Source organism: Caloenas nicobarica, chromosome 14 (genome assembly GCF_036013445.1).
Source record: "Caloenas nicobarica isolate bCalNic1 chromosome 14, bCalNic1.hap1, whole genome shotgun sequence".
NCBI classification, from domain to species: Eukaryota; Metazoa; Chordata; class Aves; order Columbiformes; family Columbidae; genus Caloenas; species Caloenas nicobarica.
The window spans coordinates 1,327,619-1,348,125 of NC_088258.1; the positions used below are offsets into that span (position 1 = coordinate 1,327,619).

At 56.6% G+C, this 20,507-nt stretch overlaps 2 protein-coding genes across 10 annotated transcripts in view; one reads left to right on the forward strand and one right to left on the reverse strand.

Moving 5' to 3' along the window:
• The window catches only part of PKD1 (polycystin 1, transient receptor potential channel interacting), a 90,608-nt gene extending 71,889 nt beyond the window's left edge, over positions 1-18,719 (forward strand). For 2 of the 3 annotated variants that reach the window (XM_065645258.1, XM_065645259.1), the window contains exons 27-46: positions 830-1,000; positions 1,428-1,571; positions 2,126-2,336; positions 2,673-2,799; positions 3,609-3,725; positions 4,120-4,169; positions 4,342-4,544; positions 5,357-5,462; positions 5,944-6,062; positions 6,636-6,838; positions 7,141-7,335; positions 8,119-8,258; positions 9,239-9,366; positions 10,057-10,225; positions 10,713-10,838; positions 10,995-11,169; positions 11,841-12,128; positions 12,964-13,098; positions 13,769-14,083; positions 14,463-18,719. In XM_065645258.1, coding sequence (XP_065501330.1) covers positions 830-1,000; positions 1,428-1,571; positions 2,126-2,336; positions 2,673-2,799; positions 3,609-3,725; positions 4,120-4,169; positions 4,342-4,544; positions 5,357-5,462; positions 5,944-6,062; positions 6,636-6,838; positions 7,141-7,335; positions 8,119-8,258; positions 9,239-9,366; positions 10,057-10,225; positions 10,713-10,838; positions 10,995-11,169; positions 11,841-12,128; positions 12,964-13,098; positions 13,769-14,083; positions 14,463-15,095 — 3,755 coding nt within the window. In that variant the 3' untranslated portion in view covers positions 15,096-18,719. Of the gene's footprint in view, positions 1-829; positions 1,001-1,427; positions 1,572-2,125; positions 2,337-2,672; positions 2,800-3,608; positions 3,726-4,119; positions 4,170-4,341; positions 4,545-5,356; positions 5,463-5,921; positions 6,063-6,635; positions 6,839-7,140; positions 7,336-8,118; positions 8,259-9,238; positions 9,367-10,056; positions 10,226-10,712; positions 10,839-10,994; positions 11,170-11,840; positions 12,129-12,963; positions 13,099-13,768; positions 14,084-14,462 lie in introns of those variants that run through there. The other variant, XM_065645260.1, reaches the window with a different exon arrangement.
• TSC2 (TSC complex subunit 2) overlaps positions 18,451-20,507 on the reverse strand; it is a 34,191-nt gene continuing 32,134 nt past the window's right edge. For all 7 annotated transcript variants that reach the window (XM_065645265.1, XM_065645268.1, XM_065645266.1 and 4 more), the window contains one exon: positions 18,451-20,369. In XM_065645265.1, coding sequence (XP_065501337.1) covers positions 20,202-20,369 — 168 coding nt within the window. In that variant the 3' untranslated portion in view covers positions 18,451-20,201. The remainder of the gene's footprint in view (positions 20,370-20,507) is intronic.

Consider the following 20,507-nt stretch of genomic DNA (forward strand, 5'->3'; position numbering starts at 1 on the left):
TAGAAGAACCCCTCAATATAGAAGTACCCCCTGCTTTCCCTGCCTGGGCTGTGGTTGCAGGAACAGCCCAGAGCCAGCGCCTGTTCTCACTCCTGATCCTCCTGCAGAAGCATCCTTGGGGGCCTTTCAAATGGACCGTTTTGCTCTCCCCCCACATCCGTCACTTTGTTCTGCTGTCTGAATATTTCCCAGCGGCATGAGAGCAGAAAGTGTGGCTTTCGGAGCCGGGGCTGGGTTTGTAGCTGGAACTGCCAGAAACATCACCCTGGCCCTGGAAGTCTAGGCAGCTGGGATGTGGAAGCTCTAAGCAAGGGCGGAGGTGGAGTGTCACCGTGTCACTGCCAGAAACATGCTCCCGTTGATCTTAGCGTAACCACTGGTTTCACTGGGAGCAGGTTTCTCCTGAAGCCACCCCAAGGACCATCTAGGTTGAGCAGATGGACCAAGGGGCATCTGATAACTGGTACTGGAGAGAAGTCAAAGAAAACAAGTCTTTCAACCACTTGGTGGAAAAAACATCCAGAATAAACATCTCCTCCCGTTAGGGTGTTAGCAAGGCGAGGAATATCAGGTTCAGCCCCACCAAAGAGGGGAACCATGAGCACGCCAGGGTCCATGCACCAGGCCAAGCAGAGCAGCTGCCCTCCAAGCTGTACCACTGTCCCTGGGCATGGGGTGGCTCTTGGGGACATTCCTTCCTCCCAGCTCTCCAGATGGCCCCTCTGAAGGGCCACTACGTCAGCTGGCAGGTCACTGGCAGGCAGGCAGGGCTGGGGAGCAGCTCCGCCTCGGGTGGGTGTCCCTGACCGAGCCCCGTTAACGCCGCCAGGTACCACGGCCCACGTGGGCATCGCTCTGTACGGCGTGGAAAATAAAAGTGGTCACAGGCACCTGGATGGAGAAAACGCCTTCCACCGCAACAGCCTTGACGTATTCCAGATCGCGACGGAGCGGAGCCTGGGCAGCATCTGGCGCATCCGCATTTGGCACGACAATAAAGGTGAGACGCGAGCGGGCATGGGGGTTGCGGCAGCACAGCCCAGGTCAGAACCAGGCTCTTCTAGGCTGGTACCTGGACCTACAGCCTGGACTAACCCTGAGGGGACACCATGGTGACCCACTGGCTTGGCAGCAGATGGGGTGGGGACATGGAGATTCCATCGCTGGGAGGGCTGCAGACTGCTCAGCCATAGTCCTGTCCAGACACGACGCAGTGTGTGGTGACAGCGTCTGCAAATGTCCCTGCAGCCTGGGAGGTGACCTGGCTGTGCCAAACCTTGCTGTTGGGCACCGTGCAGCTCCCACTGATGACAGTGTCACAGGGAAACAGCTGCCATCCCACAGAGCGGCTCTTGTGTTGCCTTCTCAGCTTTGCAGGTCCACCCAGGGAACATCTCCCATAAAACACATTTCTTCATCTCTTGTAGGACTCAGCCCCTCTTGGTACCTGCAGCACGTCATAGTCCGGGACCTGCAGAGCAGCAAGAGCTACTTCTTTCTGGTGAACGACTGGCTGTCGGTGGAGAGCGAGGAGAACGACGGCATGGTGGAGAAGGAGGTCTATGCTGCCAGTGAGTGCTCAGTCCGGGGGTGCGGGGCTGGGCTGGCCGAGCAGCGTGGCCGTTCTCATCGCCTTGGGGAAGGGTTCACGGCAGGGGACAGCAGAGGGACCACAGAGGGACAACGCAGCCTCCACACTGGCTCCTCACTGCACTGCTGCTTGGCACAGCCAAGTGCTCCGCTGGGTCCTTTGTGCTGGAGGACAAGGCAAGGACCCAGCGGTGCAGGACAGACCATTAGATTGGATCTTGGGAACAATTTCTTCCCCAAAGGGCTGTGGGGCATTGGAACAGGCTGCCCAGGGCAGTGGTGGAGTCACCATCCCTGGAGGGGTTGAACAGACGCAGATGAGGTTCTCAGGGACATGGAGTAGTGCCGGGGGTAGGTTAACAGTTGAACGTGATGATCTTAAAGGTCTTTTCCAACCAAAATGATTCCATGAGTCTATATAGATGCTGTGGGGTCCATCCTTGAATATCAGTCTGCAGGAGGGACAGTGACAGGCCCAGCCGGGTCCCCTCGGCGGTGCAGCTGGCCCTGAGCATCTCCCTCTTTTTGTGCTCAGGTGACACAGACCTGAGGAGCTTCTCCCGGATCTTCGTAGCCGAGTTGCAGCGAGGTTTCTTTGAGAAGCACGTCTGGCTCTCCATGTGGGACCGTCCGCCGCGCAGCCGCTTCACCCGCGTCCAGAGAGCCACCTGCTGCTCCCTCCTCATCTTCCTCTTCCTCTGTGCCAACGCTGTGTGGTACGGCGTGGTGGGGAACTTACACCTCAGGTGCGCTGGCCCGTGGTGCTCTGGCCTGTCTCTCATGTCCTCAGTGTCCCCCTTGCACTTCTTGTTACAAAGGGCAGGACAGACCTTGTGTCTGCTGGGAACTGGTGTCTTATTTGTGACCTGGAGTCTGCCCTTCCTGTCCCAAAGAATCAGGGACCAAGGACAACCCTATCAGCTTCCACCCTTACCTGGTTTTGCTGTGTCATTTCTTTGCACAGCCCATGCCTGTTTCTTTCTCTGCACATCTGAAATGCCAGATTGGGCAATTTTGTCTTATCCGGCAACCCTGAGTGCTCCTGCTAATGCCACTCTCCAATCTCTCTTGATTCTCTCCAGCAACGGGGCCATTTCCAACCTGATCCCTGTCAATGTGGACACGGTGGCTGTTGGGCTGGTGTCCAGCGTGGTGGTCTATCCTCTCTACCTGATCATTTTATTCCTCTTCCGGATGGCTCGCAGCAAGGTAAAGAGGAGAAGTGGTTGCAGATGGTTGTGATGCCACCAGGTTTGCTCACCTGGGGCTGGATTCTGCCCTGTGTGGTGTGTCACTGCTCCAGCTGGTCTCTGTGCTTGGCCAGACCCTCACCCTTCCCAAATCTCTGCCTCTCTCTCAAGCTGGGAGCAGCCCCTGACCTTGGAGGGACAGATCACTGCCTGGATGCCCACACAGAGCCCAGAAAGGCAGATTTTACAAGCTGTTTAGGCACTTGCTCCCTTGTGATAGGTACCCAAATGGTGTTTAAAGGTTTGACCTTTTGCTGCATTGGCAGGAGCTTGAGAGCTGCTCAGTGGAGCGTTGCTAATGAAACGCCTGCCCTGGGTACAAACTCAGCTGTCTGAGCAGAGCTGGGCTTAGGCAGCTGTGAAAGGATTAGCTGGGGATTTAATGACTAGTTAGACACAATTAGCAGCCCCATTAAGTACTGCAGCCAGCTGCTTAGTGACTGATGAGCAGCAAATGTGTCTGATATTTCTTGTTCCTGTGGGTGCTCCCTGCTTTGTCAGAGGCTGCAAACTTGCTGGTGGCTTCCTGGGAGCTGGTACCTGGGATGGCTCTGGGCTGTGGTGCCTATGGTTGCAAGTGCCTGGCAGGCAGGGGAGGATGTGCCTGTGGCTGTTCCCAGCCGTGCTGGGCAGAACTGGGATCCCACAGCCTGGCCTGGAGCTCGTGAGCAGAAAAGGGAGCTGATGGGAGCCACTGAGCATCAGGGCTCTGAGCCACCGTGATGTTGTCATCTCCATCCCTCCCCTTTCTGCTCAACCCTCCTGCAGGTCTCCATCAACCACACCCTGACCCACTCGGACCAGCAGTCCTTGGAGATCGACAACTACCTGGACTCCTCGATCCTCGACAGCTCCTTCCCCACCTTCCCAGGGCTCCGGGCAGAGGTAACCTGCTTCCCACCCCAAGTCTGGCCAGGCTGCGGGGGTGTGTGTGCCCCCTGGCACAGACATGGTGTCCAGCTACGGCTGTGGGTGCAAGAACTGGTGCACTCAGGTGCCTTTAGCAAATATTGGGGATGAGGGAGAGCCCCAGCCCTTTGTCTACACCCACGTCTCTGCCCCGGCCGGTCCCAGGGGCTGAGCTCAAGCTGTTTCCAGCCGCTGCTCCGTCTCTCTGAGTGTGGATCTTTCCTGGGCATTATCTAAAGGAGAGCGGGCTCCTGGGGCTGCGGACTCAGGGCTAAGGGCAGCTCAGGCTCCAGGCTTCTAGTGACTCTCGATGTTTCAACTGAGCACAAACCAGTGTCGTGTGCCTGAAATGCCTTTGCTTCCTCCACAGGCCTTCTCTGAGCAAACCAAAACAGATCTCTTCTTGGAGGACTCCAAAAGGTGAGTAGGTTTCTGGGGACGGTGCAAGTAGGAGTTTAGTTTTCTGCTTTGGTAGGCTGGGGTTTGTGTTCCCAGAGCTGGTCCCTTCCTAGACAGCCCCATGCCCTAGTCAGCTGCTTTTCTCCTGCTCCCTGTCCTCACCCCCTGATGGCTCGTTCCTGTGTCCCCGCAGCCTGGTGCACTGGCCATCCAGCGAGGCCCTGCTCAGCTGGCCAGATCTCCTCAGCGACCCCTCCATCATGGGCAACACCATCCAGAAGCTGAAGAGGGGCCGGGCCAGCCGTCACCTCGGCCTGGAGGCCCCGTTGGCAGCCGAGGAGGACAGCTTGTCGCTTGGCATTCACCAGGGACAGCCTCGCTATTTCTCTGCCTCAGGTGGGTGTGCGAGGAACATCGTTCCGTGCCAGGGTTTGAATGCCCCAGGGATGGGCAGGACGAGCAGTCGGGTCCCTTGGAACTCAGCTCTGGAGAAGGCAGAAGAGCAGAACCTGCTGCCATCACCCTGGCTTCAACGGGAAAGGCAGAGGAGGAGGGAGGGTCGTGTTTTCTTCGTGGGGATTTCAGCCTGGGAAAGCAGAAATGCTGCTGTGGGTCAGTCTGCAGCAAGTGGTCACCATGTTGGCAGGCCAGTAGCAAGGAGAGGTCGGTTCCCCTGGGATGTGAATGTTGCAAGTGAGCAGCACTTCTGCATCGACTGCAAGAGCACAGTGAAGCTCTGAGCCTCTGTACGCGCCTGGAGAAGGGGAATAACTTGGCCGCCTGTACCAGCAGTTTGATAGAATCATTTTGGTTGGAAGAGACCCTCAAGATCATCAAGTCCAACCATAACATAAATCTAGCACTAACCTGTGTCCCCGAGACCCTCATCTCCGCGTCTGTCCAGCCCCTCCAGGGATGGTGACTCCACCGCTGCCCTGGGCAGCCTGTCGCAATGCCCGACAGCCCTTTGGGGAAGAAATTGTTCCCCAGATCCAAGCTCAACCTCCTCTGGTACAACTTGAAGCCAGGCTCCACAGACAAACTGGGGGTAGACAGGAACTAGAAGGCAGGCGGGAGGGGAGCAGGGCCTCATCCTGGCCATCCTCCTCCTCAGCTCACAAGTGTGGCTGAGCCCGCACGGTCAGAGCCACCCTCGTGCGGTGCCGCCTGCTCTGCTCTTGCCAAAGCCGTTCACACTCTCTCCCCAGACGAGGATCTGATCCGGCAGATCCTGGCAGACGGAGCCAGTGGCATCTCGCACTCCCAGGACCTCGGGCCGTACATGAGGGCTGACACGGATTTGATCTCAGGCCTGTGAGTATTTGGGGGACTGAGTATAAGCTAATAATTATAATACTTGAAATAATAAGGATATTAAGTATAAGCTGGGTGAGTGCCTCCTGTTCCTCACCCTCCCGCCCAGCTCTGCAGCATCTGGTGGCACCCAGCCCCAGTGAGCTGAGCTGGGCTTGGGGACATTGCACATGCCTGGGTCAGCCTTGTCACAAGTCCCTGTGTCCTTGCTGGCCGCGATCCCTGCAGCACCCCCAGCCAGAGCTCCTGGAGGGCACTGCCCACCTTCCAGGAGCCACCTGGAATGTCCCTTTAAAGCCCCAGATATGTCTCCAGAGCTTTGTGGACTCCTGACAAAGTGCCCCAGCAGCCCGGGCTGCTCTCAAAGTGCTTCTGACTGGTCCAGGGCTGCAACACTGGTGTCAGCACTGGAGTGCAGCCCACCTCGGTGCCAGAGCCCACGGTGGCACGGCTCAGCAGTGTCACCCCTTCGCCTCGGCAGGTCCAGTGTGTTCGGGGAGAAGGTGGAGACTGTCATGATGCAGAAGCTGAACGACAAAGGCCAGAGCGTGGCAGCTCCTCCCAGGGATGTCAGCAGATCAGCCAAGTCCACCTGGACAGGTACCAGGGTCACAGGGCTGTGCCAGCTTCAGGGAGGATGTGGGGACAGAGGTGCCGCAGGAAAATCAAACAGAGCAGCAATCCTCTGGGGTCGGTTAAAATCCATCATTTCATCTCGTTTGAGGAATGGCTGTAGTATCTTTGTGCAGGCGTTGGGTTGCATGGGTGGCTGTAGGAAGCTGTGCCAAGCAAGCCCCAGGGCAGGGTGGCTTGGCAGTCGGAATTTAGCCAGAGCAACAAACCTGGGGCTTTTCTTGGGTTTGACAGCAACATCTCCAGCCAGGCTGGGCATGCCCAGGGTCCTGGGGCTCTGAGAGAACGTGGGGAACCCATCCCACCTCCCAGATCAGCATCCCACCTCCTTCTCCTGCCCACCCTGTCTGCAGTGGGAGGCTGGCTGTGTGTGTGCTGTCCCTGTCCCTGCTCAGTGGGACATGGCTGGGACAATCCCTCCACACTCCCCAGGGCTGTTGGCAAGCTCTCTGCTGGGATGAGTGCTGTGCTCAGCCTGTCCTGTCCCCACTGGGACCTTTCGCAGTCAGGTTTACTCTTGTTTTCCCTCTCTCCTTCCAGTTGCAGACCAAACATTCAGGAAGCGCTTGCTGCCAGCCTGGTGCTCCTATCTGGCTCACGGCATCAGCCTCCTGCTCTTCGCCACCTCCGCGGGGGTCTCCGTATGGATCGGCGTGGGCTTTTCCTCCAGCGTTGCCCTCATGTGGCTCATCTCAGGGATATTCAGCTTTCTGGCATCTTTCTTGGTCTGGGAGCCCCTGAAGGTGAGGGTACCACAAGGACACAAGCACATACCTGTACACCTGTGTATTAGCTATAGTTAATGGCTTGTCCAGACGGTAATCAAGTCACTGCGTGGACTGAACGCTCTGTCCTATCTCCGTGTCCCCATAGGAGGAGAAGGCTGCACAGCAGCCGCAGGAGAGGCAGTGCCAGTGGCAATTTGGTTTAGAGGTTATGTTGCCACTCCCAGAGCTGCTCAGCAGCTGTGTCCCCCTCGCTGGCCTTGCAGGAGGGGTTCTGGTGGCACTGCTGTCCCCTGGCTCTGACACCATGTGTCCCCCAGGTTCTGCTGGAAGCCCTCTACTTCTCACTGGTTGCCAAGCGCCTGCACCCAGAGGAAGACGATACCTTGGTGGAGCATCCGTTTGTGGAACACGTTTCTGAGAAGATCAGCAAGGTCCGGCCGCCCCAGGGCTTTGCCCTGTTCCAAGCCAAGGAGGAGGCCAGGAAGGTCAAACTGCTCCACAGGATGCTGAAGGTGAGATGTCCCTGTTGGTGCCCAGGGCAGGGGTAGTGGCTCCGGGAGCTGAGACACAGCCTTGCGTGGGTGCTCCCAGTCCATCTGTGATCGCCTGAGCTAGTAGGCACATCTCTAGTCTCTGCCTCAGTTTCCCCATCTGTACAAGACTGGCAGTGACATTCATCTGCTCCATGAAGCTCTGAGATCTGAGGTGGCTGGAAGGCAGAACCATCAAGGGGGGCGATGTGGAGCAGCTGGTGTGTTTGACCCTGTAATTCAGGTGTTTGAGGTTAGGGCAAAGTTTGCAGTGACAAGTAAACACCAACTTGCACAAGAAAATTGATTGAGTCTCGTGAAAGACATTAACTCCCCACCTAGGAGAAGAAGTTTCCATCTCCTTGTAGCTCATTCAGCACTAATCCCCTGCACTTGTGCTGGGAACACACAGCTGCTTTCGCCAAGTCAAGTTATTTTTAACTGCGTGATTTCCCCTTAAAGGATGGAAACCCTCAGAACTATGGTATACAAGCTGCCAATATATAGGAGCTCGTACGGGGAGATTGTGCAATGCGTATCAGCTTAAACATGTGGTGCTGGCCTGGCTGCTTTGAACAGCAAATGTTGTTATGAGCCTGTGGTCTGGGTTTCATTTTAAACTGCTTCCTATATGGAAAAAGAAAGAACAGCGAGGTTTGTGTCCTGGTCCTGCATGGCAGGCAGTGGGAAACCCTGATCTGCTGCGGGATTGAGAACCGACCCCCCGTGCTCGGGTGCAATCCCTTTCTGCTCTCTGTTTGCCAGAATTTCCTCATCTACATGATGTTCTTGCTGGTCATCCTGCTCACCAACTACGGAGACGCCTCCCGCAACAGCAGAGCCTTCCTTTTGCGCAGCTCCATCAAGCAGCAGCTGGGCAGCAACGAATTCCTCCGCATCAAGAGGTACCAGATGGCAAAGGACCTGGGCATGGGGCAGAACCAGATGTTTGATCTCAGAGTAGCTGTGCGGGGCTGGCTCTGGGGCTTCTGCTCCAGTCGCTCCCATAAGTTCTCTACTGGGGAGCACTGATGCCTCTGGGGGCAGACACAGTGTGGCAGTGAGCACGTTCCTTTTTGTCCCTGTGGTTCTGCTGCAGTGACCTGTAGGGGTTGAGAGCTTTAATTTCTTTGAATTTCAACTTTTTCTTCAGTGGGAAGGAACTATGTGAATTACAGGTGTTTATCTTTCTGTATCTGGTTAAAAGGACACAAGTTTGCTCTGTCTCCAAAATTTACAGCTGTAGGGTTTAGCCATAAACAGGGTCATGAGAACCAAAAATAACATCTCGTATAAATACAGAGTCCTTCTCTTCTTTGCTCTGCACATATGGTTCAACTGGGTTAAATTTTCCCAGCTGGGTTTCCACACCACTGGGAACTCCAGCGTCCAGGCTGACATTGGAACGGCTGGATCAACGGCGTCTTTGTACCAGGCTCGTACAGACCCCTTGATTCTCTGTGCAAATAGACGTGACTTGTCCGTGCCACAAAGTCACAGAAACTTTGATTCACCACCATATGAATTGAGAATGATTGCAGCGAACTCACTGGAGTTTCAGGGCTGAAAATGGTGAAAAGGGGGAGAGCAGAGCAGAATCGGCTCTAAATATGGTATCATCTCTGTTGCACTGTGCCGCCACAGCCCCACTGCTCTGGTCCTCATCTGCTGGGATGGACTCAATCACCTTTAGCTCTTGTATGTCAAATAAAATTGTCCTGGACCCAGCGCTTGGATGAATGGAGGTGCTGCCTCTGCCCTGCTCCGGGAGGGGGCAGCCGGGGTGACCTCCCCAAAACTCCGTCGGTCATGGGTGAGATGCGCAGGGCCAGCCCTGGCACAGCCGCCGCGGGGCTCGGCATCTCACGTCTTCTCCCCATTGCAGGTCAGACCAGTTTTGGGTCTGGATGTCCCAGGTGTTCCTGCCGTACCTGTACAACAACCGCTCGGCGCAGGAGAGCTCCAGCACGACACTGGGGACAGCGCGGCTGCGGCAGCTCCGGCTGCAGGAGGGTGCGTGGGACAGGGACCGCAGCTCTGCTGTCACAGCACGGGGACATTCCTGGAGGGACAAAGTGGCTGGGGCTGGATGCAGCCGGGGTTGGATGGAGCAAGGCAGAGGTTCTGGAGGAAGGTTTTTCTTTGCAGCACGTGTATTTGTGTGTCTGCTTCTGCTGCCTCCAGAGACAGTGAACTGGGGCAGCCGCTTGTGAAGATTTACACTGAGGAGAGAGGGTGACGTGGTTGTCAGCCTGGAGAACAGGAGCTGAGGGGAGACCTTCTGATCTCTGAACTGCCTGAAAGGAGCTTGGAGCCAGGGGGGGTCGGGCTCTGCTCCCCAAGAACAAGCGCCAGGACCAGAGGAAACGGCCTCGAGTTGCGCCAGGGGAGGTTGAGGTTGGATCTGGGGAACAATTTCTTCCCCAAAGGGCTGTGGGGCATTGGAACAGGCTGCCCAGGGCAGTGCTGGAGTCACCATCCCTGGAGGGTTGGACAGACGGAGATGAGGTTCTCAGGGACATGGGGCAGTGCCAGGGGTGGGGGAACGGTTGGACTCGATGATCTTGAGGGTCTTTTCTAACCAAACTGATTCTGTGATTTTTGGAGATGTGACTGGGGACATGGAGGGGGCTTGTGCAGAAGGGAGCTGTGCCCCGGTGCTGGGCTGAGCTCCCCGGGGTGACAGTGTCGCTCTTGTTCCAGCCGAGTGCCAGCGCGTGGCCCAGGACGTGCTGCACAGCCTGGACACGGCTGCCGGCAGCAGCTGCACGGACCCACACGGCTTTTCCACCGCAGACTACGCAGCCGGCTGGGAAAGGGCGGCTGTGAACGTGACGGCGGCGTGGTCCTACTCACCGCCCGACCTGACAGGGTAAGGAGCACCTGCACCTACACCCCCAGCTCCATCTGCCAAGGACATTGGTTTTAAAGCAAAATAAATTCAGGCTGGACACAAGGAAGACATTTTTGCCCCTGAGGGTGGTGAGAGCCTGGCCCAGGTTCCCAGAGAGGTGGTGGCTGAACCATCCCTGGAGACATCCCAGGCCAGGCTGGACGGGGCTCTGAGCAACCTGAGCTGGTGCAGATGTCCCTGCTCGTGGCAGGGGGGGCACTGGGGGAGCTGGGGAGGGCCCTTCAACCCGAACTGTTCTTTGATTGCATCTTTTCACTAAGATGGATCAATGCACTTCTGTAATTTATCTCGTGAAATAAAGGAGGAGGCAGCTGTGGCCCTTGGATGTGCAGCACAGGGGTCAGGTCTGCATCTGCACCCTTGCTCCTGGCCTGCCATGTAGGAGAGCACACTGGTGGCTGCTCTGTCCCCATGTGTCACCCCACAACTCCTCATTCCTCTGCAGGGTCTGGTACTGGGGTTACATCTCGTTCTACGACAGCAGCGGTTACGTGCAGGAGCTGGGGGCTTCTCTGGAGGAGAGCAGGGCTCAGCTGCAGTTCCTTCAACAGCACACCTGGATCGACAACATGTGAGTGTGGCAGGGGCGAAGGACACGTCCTGCTGTCACCCGGGGTGCTGCTGGGCTGTCACGGGGCGGAGGTGATCGGTGATCCCACTGAACTGTGGCACCAACCCTGGGTCGGTGTTGTCCAAGTGCCCTGAGCTGCTCTTCTCCCCTCCCCAGGAGCCGGGTGGTGTTTGTGGAGCTGGTGCAGTACAACCCCAGCGTGGACCTGCACGCTGCCGTCACCCTGCAGCTGGAGCTCCTGGGGACCGGCCAGGCCATCACCGCTGTCACCGTCAGCCCCTTCCCGCTGCTGCGGCTCAGCGCGGGTGTCACGCTGCAGCTCCTCATGATGGTCAGTGCGGTACTGCCCCCCCACCCTCCTCTTTCTCTCGATCACTGCACGGAGGGCTTGGGGGACCCTGCCCAAGGCCACCACTTGTCCCCATGCCTGTCACCGCTCCGCTTCCAGGCCCGGGCAGCACACAGAAACATCCCTGGCACTGCTGGAGGGGACGGAGATTCCTCCTGTCTGGCAGCATTTCTTGGTCTTGTCTTGGCCTCTTTGCTCCCTTGAACTTGTGCTTGTCACTGTGGGAACTGGAGGCTTTTGTTGTTCTGTCCTCGACGGGGACATTGGTCATGTCCCCAGAGACCCTGCCTGGGCTCTGCCACCCTGTCATAAGTGCATGGGACGTGGTTCGGGGAGCTGCCCTGTCAGGGCACGGGGGAACAATGGTGCACGTATGGGGTGAGGGAGGCAGGGAAGGACTCAGGGTGTGCTACAGACTCATAGATGAGGTTCATAGGGACGTGGGTTGGTGCTAGAGTTAGCTTATGGTTGGACTCCATGATCCTGAGGGTCTCCTCCAACCAAAATGATTCTATGATTCCAGCCGTGGGCTGGCAGAACTCAGCCCAGTACGTGGGGTTTTGCTGTCCCGTGGTGCTGCAGGGTCCCTGGTGCAGCACAGGGCTCAGGCATTGCCCTCTCCTTCCCTGGTGACCTCTCCATTCCTCCCCCAGGTCTTCCTCATGATGTTTGTGGTCTACTTCGTGGTGTCCGAGTCGCTGTCCATCAAGAAGGAAGGCCGGGCTTACTTCACCCTGTGGGGCAACTACGGCCAGTGGGTGTTCATCTTGCTGAGCACCTGCACGGTGGTGGTGCACCTCAGCCAGGCCACCCTGGCCGACCAGCAGTGGCTCAAGTACCTCAACAACCGCAAAGGCTTCACCAACTTCTACCAGGTGGCCGTTCTCAACACCGTCTTCAGCACCTTGGCTGCATCCCTCCTCTTCCTCCTGACTGTGCAGGTACGGAGAGGGCTGGGTGGGAGCAGCATGGGGACAGGGATGTCCTTTGCCTGGCTTTGGTGCTCGTGTGCCAGCTCGTCAGCCCTGGGCAGTCCCACAGCAGGACCCTGCAGTAAAACCAAGCGCAGGAGCGTGGTCCTGCTGTGCGGGCGCTGATGGAACGTGCCGGGGCTGCTCCTGCATCCAGACCCTGCTGCAGGACAGGGTGGGGGCAGCGCGGCCACACGCTCCAGGCAGCTCCGCTGTGTCTCTAAAGCCTCTCAGCTCCCCTGGGGAACTCAGCCTGGTGTGGGTGATCAGCTGGTTTTGTCTGCAAGGAGCCTTTTGAATGGGATGCTCTCTGCTTTGCCAGAGTGTGAATTTCTCAGACTCGTAGAGATACTTGAAAGACCCTCAAGACACATGTCAAAGGAGGGGAGAGATGGAGGCTCAGGTTTTGAAGGCAGGAGGAAGATCTGCTCCGTTGCAGTTGTTGGCCAGAGCTGCTTTAAAGGAACACAGGGAGGCTTAGTGCTCGATGTGTTAAACAGAAACATATAACGTGACGGGGTTGAAAGTGCCGGAGCTCTGCTGTACCCTGGTGCTTCTCTGAGGTGCTCAGGGCTGGGAGGCAGCAGAGCTGCACACCAGCTCCAAGGACGCCCTGATGTCCTGAGCCCCTGGACTCTGGTTCAGTGTTTGTGCAGGACCGCCGGCTTTGCTGCTACAACGGCACAAGAAAACCCACTGAACCGTCTGTTTCTGTGGCTGGGGGGTGTGGAAGAGGCTGGCAGGGTCCAGCAGCAGCCTCTGCCATGGGCCGCTGTGGTGACACCATCCTCTCTGTCGGTCCCAGGCCGCCCAGCAGCTGCGGTTCGTCAGGCAATGGTCTGTCTTTGGGAAGACCTTTCAGAAGTCAGCGAAGGAGCTGGCGGCCGCGGCGCTGGCGTTCGCCGTGCTCCTCCTGGCCTACGCACAGCTTGGCTTCCTGGTGAGTACCTGCAAGGGCCATGTTGTCCCTCGTCCCTCACCACGCCGTGACCGTGACCTCCAGCCTGTGCAGGGAGCTTTGTCTGCCACGGGACGGGTGGCTTTGGGCAGGGGCTGTGTCTGTGACCTGTCCTTGTCACAGCTCATTTCTGGGCTGCTCCTCAGGGCTCGCACTGTGCAAGATGGAGTAGTGAGCATCGCGGGACAGGGGGATATTTTACCACTGATCCCTCTCATTGAGGGCAACGGTGGGGGTCTGGAGCACAAGTGTGATGGGGGCGGCTGAGGGACCCGGGGGTTCAGCTGGAGAACAGGAGCTGAGGGGAGACCTTCTGATCTCTGACCTGCCTGAAAGGGGCTTGGAGCCAGGGGGGGTCGGGCTCTGCTCCCCAGGAACAAGCACCAGGAGCAGAGAAAACGGCCTCAAGTTGCGCCAGGGGAGGTTGAGGTTGGGTCTGGGGAACAATTTCTTCCCCAAAGGGCTGTGGGGCATTGGAACAGGCTGCCCAGGGCAGTGCTGGAGTCACCATCCCTGGAGGGTTGGACAGACGGAGATGAGGTTCTCAGGGACATGGGGCAGTGCCAGGGGCGGGGGAACGGTTGGACTCGATGATCTCTTCCAGCCAAAATGGTTCTGTGATTCTATTACATCTCCAATGTCCCCTTTGCAGCTCTTCTCCTCCTCCTCGGAGTCATTCCGCAGTGTGGGCAGCAGCCTCCTGCTGCTCCTGGCCATGCTGCGGGGCAGCGCGACCCTCCGGCCCCCCCTGCCCGGCTCCTCGGGCCTCTACTACCTGTTCTGCACCAGCTACATCGTCCTGGAGGTGTGGATCGTGCTGAGGCTGTTCACCGCGGTGCTGATCTACAGCTACCGGGAAATGCACTTTGAGCTGTACCGTCCCGCCTTCGAGCCCCAGGACTACGAGATGGTGGAGCTTTTTGTGCGCAGGCTGAAGATGTGGATGGGCTTCAGCAAAGCCAAGGAGGTGGGTGCAGCCTGGGAGGCTCCGTGGAGAAAGGGTCTGACTGCAGAGAAGCAACATCCACCATCCTCAGCCTTCCTTTGCCTCTGGCTGCCTCCTGCTGCTCTTCACAGTCAGGTTCCTCCAGCACGTGATGGCTGGAGCGGTGGCCATTGCTAGAGGCCCAAAAGTTGTGTTAGTTATGGGGTGTTGTGGAGGCATCTGCTGCCAGTTTTCAGTCCCAGAGTTCCACGTGTTTTTACCTGGGATCTGTCCCCAGGTCCCTGCTGTGGCCTGACCCACCAGCAATGGCCGGGAACAGCCCTGGGGCTGCTTGGAGCAGGACGCGGTGCCCCAGCACAGCACTCCCCGAAATAACCGCTGCTCCCCTCTTCTCTTGCAGTTCCGGCACAAGGTGAGGTTCGAGGGGATGGAGCCGCTGCCGTCCCGAGACTCCAGTGACTCCAAGTCCTTTCGGGGCCCCACTCCCAGTGCCGCCTCCGACAGCTCCAGGGCCTCCACGTCCTCCAGCCAGCTGGACGGGCTGAGCCTCGTGCTGAGCACCCGCGACAGCCTGGAAGTGGACGCCGACATCCAGCGGCTCCTCTCCCTCTTCGAGATGCTGCTCGCCCAATTTGACCGGGTCAACCAGGTGACGGAGGACGTGTACCGCATCGAGCACCAGCTGCAGGGCTCCCGCAGCCGCCGCTCGCGCCGGAGCGTCGCCCTAGTGCCAGAGGACGTCGTGAGCAGGTGCTGTGCAGGCAGCGCAGAGCAGGGGCCCTCACCCGAGATCTCCTCTGACATGGACCTGCAGCCCCCGCGGGACCCCTCGCTGTCCCCAAACTCTCCTGCTGCCCCACCGGGCAGCAGCATTCGGGGCTCCGTGCCCAGCCGGCTCCTTCGAGCCAGCAGAGGCATCAGCGTGGCAGCGTCTGTGCTGCCTCCGCACAAACCCTACGCCGCTGCAGCTCCAGCGGGGAAGAAGAAACGGCCCCTGCGGGCCAAGAACAGGGTGCACCCCACGGTTAAATAATGAGCGTTGTGCTGGGCACGGCGGGGAGAGGAGCCCACCAGGGCAGAGCGCCGGGAAAGGGGTTTGCAAAGGGTGGGCTGTGCCTGCCGTGCAGACCTGGAGCCTCGGGAGCTGCCGCTTCTGAAAGCTCCCGCCGCAGCGGCTGGGCCTGCCAGGGCGCACGGGGCGGCCGCTGTCCCAGGGACCTGCCGCTGTCCCAGGGACCTGCCACCGTCCCCGGGACCTGCCACCGTCCCCATCAGATGTGCCGACTGCCCCACCGGTGGTTTCCAGCGATAGGGGTTGGTTGGAGAAGGCTCGGCCCTTCCCTCGGGGACAGCCAGGAGAGGCTGCGTGGGGTACGCGCAGAAAACACAGTAGGGCAGTATTAAAAAGTCGTCTGTTTTGTTAAATGGCCCCAAGTGCAAACAGCCGCCTGTGGCGACTGTGACAAGGACACTTTAGGGGCTGCACAGGGTGACCGTATGAGGCTCATCTCCCCCCGCTGGCTGTGCCGGCTGGAAGGGGGACAGGAGAGCCCCAGGCCTTGAAGGTTTGAACTGAGTCTTGGATTTTTGTTGACCAGACACACTGTGGAGGAAAGCTACAGGTTTCAAGAAGATATTTAACCTTTTTTTTTTTTAAGCATAAATATATATAGATATAGACAAATGCTATCTACACCCAGATCAGTTAATTTCTAGTATTGGCTACTTTTATCCTCCAGAAATTGGTACTATTATTTGTATTTAAAGAAATGCGGTATTTAAAAGGAAGGACGTTGCGAGCAGCCGGCGGCGCTGCCGGCCGCGCTCAGCGGGGGACGAGCGGCGACTCCGGTTTGCGGAGCCCTCGGCTGCTCCAGCGTCCCCGAGCGTGGGGACCCCCCATCCCGGCCCCGCTGGGACCCCCCAGCCCACGGGCACTGCTGCCTGTTTGGCTTTTCTAATCCAAGGAATGTATTAACCTAGATATATATTATTTTTTTTGGTTTACTTGTTGGTATGTACTGCCCAGCACTTTAAACAATGCTTTCCTCGGCTAACAATGACACATGCGATCTAACGAGACGGGATAATATATCACAAGAGCAGTATTTTTTTTTTTTTTTTTTTTGGTCTGTTTAAATCATAAACTGAAATGAGCAAATGCTGATGAAGTGACCGCAGCCCCCGCACCCCCAGCCGGGCCGGGACCTCCTGGCATCTTCCCGACAAGAAGCACAAGGCGCTGGGGGAGGTGGGTGAAGCGGTCGCTCCATCAGCACCATTTCATGTTATGTATATTGTAAGTAATTTGTATGTTTGGGTTTGTGTTTTGGTTTTTGTTTTTTGGTTTTTTTAAAATGTATATATTTTTGTATGTTTGCTATATTTTCATAGCATCGGTAACGTGTTTGAAACATGTAGATAGGAGACAGAACACTATTGTCAGAGTTATTTAAAGGATGTATTAAGTGCTTCTTCCTGGGAATGTCCCGTGTATATAAGGATCGGTGTCTGTGTGCGTGTGGTGCGTGTGCTCCCCTGGCCAGCTCGGGCACGCGGGGGCTGGAGTGTCCCCAGGACCTGCTCGGGCGTTGGGAAGGGGACGGGGAGCTGGCGCTGGGCTGCAGCCTGGTCCTGGCAGCATCATCCCCGTGTCACCGGCCGGGGGACCCTTCTGGGCTCTTCTCAGAGACGTCACCTCCTGCGTCTCCCCATCCAGCTCCCCGCACCTCTGCTGTGCTGTGTTACATACTTTTAAAGATTTAATTAGGTATTTTTAAAGATTTAATTAGGTACTTTTAAAGGAGAGTTAATTCCAGCTGTCCGCATGCCTCCTTGGCTCCAGGCACCCGCCCACGTCCCTGTAGGTGACTAAAGGACACAGGGTTGCTCTTGGTGATGGTTTTGGGACCTGTGTGAGTTACCTTTGAGAAACTCAGTTGCTATGAAGGACAAGACGCTGCAGAGAGGTTGCAGGAGGACATGCGCTGGAGAAAACAAGCGTGCTGTGGCTCGAAGGTCACTTGAAGTGAGAGTGGTTGGTCACCAGAGAGGTTGTTGGAAGAGCAGATTGTGCAGAGGGAAGTGGAGTGTGGAGAGGACAAAACTAATCCTGGTAACCGTGAAGCTTTTGTAGCGGGAGGGAAAGGCAGGTACCGAGGAGATGACGGAGTTGAGGGGCAGGAGGTGAGATGGGGACCCCCAGCTTGGGGGCTGCAGGTGCCTGGAGCAGGTGGGAGCAGCCGTGGGGCCTGGGGCTGATGCGAGAGCTTTGTGTGCTACAGGAGTTGTTTGTTCCTCCTTTTACGAACAGCTCCGTCTGCTCCAGACCTCTTCTGGTATCTAAAGCTGGTTTTCAAGCTTGTTGTTACTTTGGTGTTTCCTCCCTGGGGCAAGGACGGACATGGTTATAAAGCAAAATCCTATTTGGTGAGATAAGCACAGGCCCTGGGTGAAACTCAGGAGCTCTGTTCTACTTCTGTCCTTAAAGCCAAAGTTTTGGACTCTTTGGCTGTGCCTCAAAAGCAAAAGCACTGGAGAAGAATTTAGTTGCATAAACAGCAACTGCCCACAAAGACAGAAGCAAGTTGCTCATCTTTGAACAGCACTGTGTCAGCACGCAGGCATTTTTATTGGCCAAGAGAGCTGGAAAAAGGGCGGGTTTCCATAGGAAAGTGCTCATTTGGGTTCTTACATGGGAGATCTGAGCACAACTGTCCCAGAGCAGCCCCTTGGAACCTCCAGCTCTGTGTCCGTCTGTCCCCTTCTGCAGTGGAGCAAAATTCAGTGAGTAGAATGACCCAAGCAGGTCTTGGAAAGCTCTTGCATCTTCAAGAGCCAAAAAAAGTTCAGTTCAAGAACCACAGTTGGGTTCTCAGCCCCTTCTCACCCCCCTGGCTCAAGTCTGCTTGTTTCAGAGGTGGTTGATTGGAGCGAGGTGCAGGAAGGAGGCAAGAGGCAGAGCAGCCGTAAGGAGCTCACGGGAGGTGGAACGAGGCAGCTCCACGTGACACCTCAGGATGGTTGTTCCCAAGTGCCTGTTTCTTACCCAGCTTGTTCCCAGTGTGAGTGCAACGTGATGTGTGTGACTTCCCGAGTGCTGCTCCCGGTCCCGGAGGAGCAGAGGCTCAGACAACTGCTCAGACAACTGCCCTTGGCAGCACGAGAGCAGCTCTGGAACCCCCGCAGGGCCCCGTGGGCACCCCCACAGCCCCCAGCACCCCCAGTTCTCATTGCTGCGGTTATTGTACAAACTCCCGTGAGGCTCCCAGGGTCCCGGTCCCGTCCCCGTCAGGCGCTTTGCTGCTTCGTTACCAAGTCGCACCTGCGATGAACTTGACTTGCAGCCCCAGCCCATAATAAATACTCCTGAATGTATATTTCTGTGTTTGTAGTCACCCAGAGATGGTTTCTTATTTATTAAGTCTCACAAAGATGCAACAGTATCAAGCTGCTTAAATAAAAACCTTTATCCATTAGTTTAAAAAGGAGAGGGAGGGACTTCTTATATAAGCGCTTTTTTAAAAAGAGCAGAAAATTGTGACCAATATGCCAACTGTTACAGTCTGGTCAGCATTTCACTGCAAAAAAAATATTGTATTTTGTAACTGTGGGGATGTTTCTTAAAAAAAATGACAAGGTCAAATAAAAGATGACTGCTAGGACCTGGCTCCTGTGCTTCTGTTATGCTCCCGAGCGATCCGGAGCGGAAAACCGAAAGGGGAAGGGAGGAATTTACATTATTATGAAACACAGTTTGAATCTTCCCAGGCCAGCGAGAACCCACGGACCATAACAAATATTTTATTTCCTTTACGACTTATAAACACTCAAGACACAACATACACTTAGCGTTCCCGAACAGCCCTGCGCCAGCTGGTAGCATCACTTTTGTCCCCTCGCCTGTCACGTCGCAGTTTTTGTGCAGATTGCACTTGTCTTCGTCCCCACGGCACAGGCCCATTGCCAAAAAGCCGCACTTCTCATTTGTTGACAAATCGGGAGATAAAGTACTCACAGTATCATCCAGCTTACGTGGTTTCTCCCAGGTTAGTAGTGTAGTGCCTGGTGACCGTCTCACCGCAAGGCGGGTGTGGAATCCTCGTCTCCTGCACACACGGGCACCAAGAGGAGCGTTTGTCACTGGCTTCAGCAGCCAAGGCCCCGTAGAGACGGTCCCAGGCATTAGTACAACAGGCAAAACTCAGAGACGATGCCCCAAGACATCTCAACAGTCTGTCAAAAAAGGGATTTTACTGGGTGCACAGAGAAGGACGAGAGTTGCCCCCAGCATCACTGCAACCAGCAGAAATTCCAGGGCTGAACCTCGAAGCCAGCGCTGGGCTCCGGTTAAATCCCCGCAGGAGGACAGTGGGTCCGTGTTCGTTCATCTCGAGCAATTCCTGTCCCGGTTGTGCCGTCCTGCTGCCCCGGCAAGCGGCACCACCTCCCCGGGTTGGGTTCCTTCTGGTACCAAAAGCATTTCTGCTGAACAAAGGAGCGTTTGCCATGAATCTCTCAAAATGGAGACAAGTCCTTGGGGATTTAAGCAGCATGTCCAACAGGGCACTTGCGAACCCAAGTTAATTCTTCCCGGAGCCAGCAGCAGACCAAGGCTGAGAGTCTGAAAAATTCAAGTGCCGAGAGGCACCACGGCCTGGAAAGGTGCTGGGATTCCAGGGAGCTTAGAAATAGTGACTTGATTTTCCATACTTTGTATTTCATTCCCAATAAAGGTGTCAAAATTCCCACAATTCCTGTACCTTCCAACTACACGACGAAATGCAGAGTATCACAGCTTATCTGCTCCCACCAGCCACCGGTGTAGAAGGAGCCCAGAGAAAGGTGCTGCAAGAACGTTCCCAACAGAGAAGGAAGCGCTGAAACAGCTCAAACGAAATAAACACAAAATGTGTAGAGTTGGTCCTTTTGGAGCATCAGCTGGGGATACAGTGTCCTCATCAGACAGCAGTGGCAGGTGGAGAGAGACACATTCCAGCCTCCGATCGGGTCCAATGCCAAGCCCACATGCAAGCAGCACAGCCACGCTGTCTGCAAACCTGCTCCCCCGTGTCCGTACGGCTGGTAAAACGCTCTCACCGCCTTGTCCGTCCCACAACAGCCACAGACCCACTGGGATCTACACAAACTCGGTGAAGTCGTCCACCGAGGAGATGAGGCGCTTCCTCTGCCCCGTCTCGTAGGTGGGTGGGGGGTCCTGGGGGGCCTGGGGTGGGGGCTTTGCCGGGGCAGACGCGTGCATCTGCAAAGGGAGCCCGGGAGTCTGGTACTGAGTTTCTTCACGGAGCTGAAAGTCAAATGAGAGCAGATGAGCTCCATTCTCTCCCCGTTTGCGCAGGACAAGTTACTCCGGACCGCTCGTCCCACCATCCCCTGCACAGGGCCGAGGGGCTGCAGCTCTGTCACCAGGGTCCTCAACCCCATT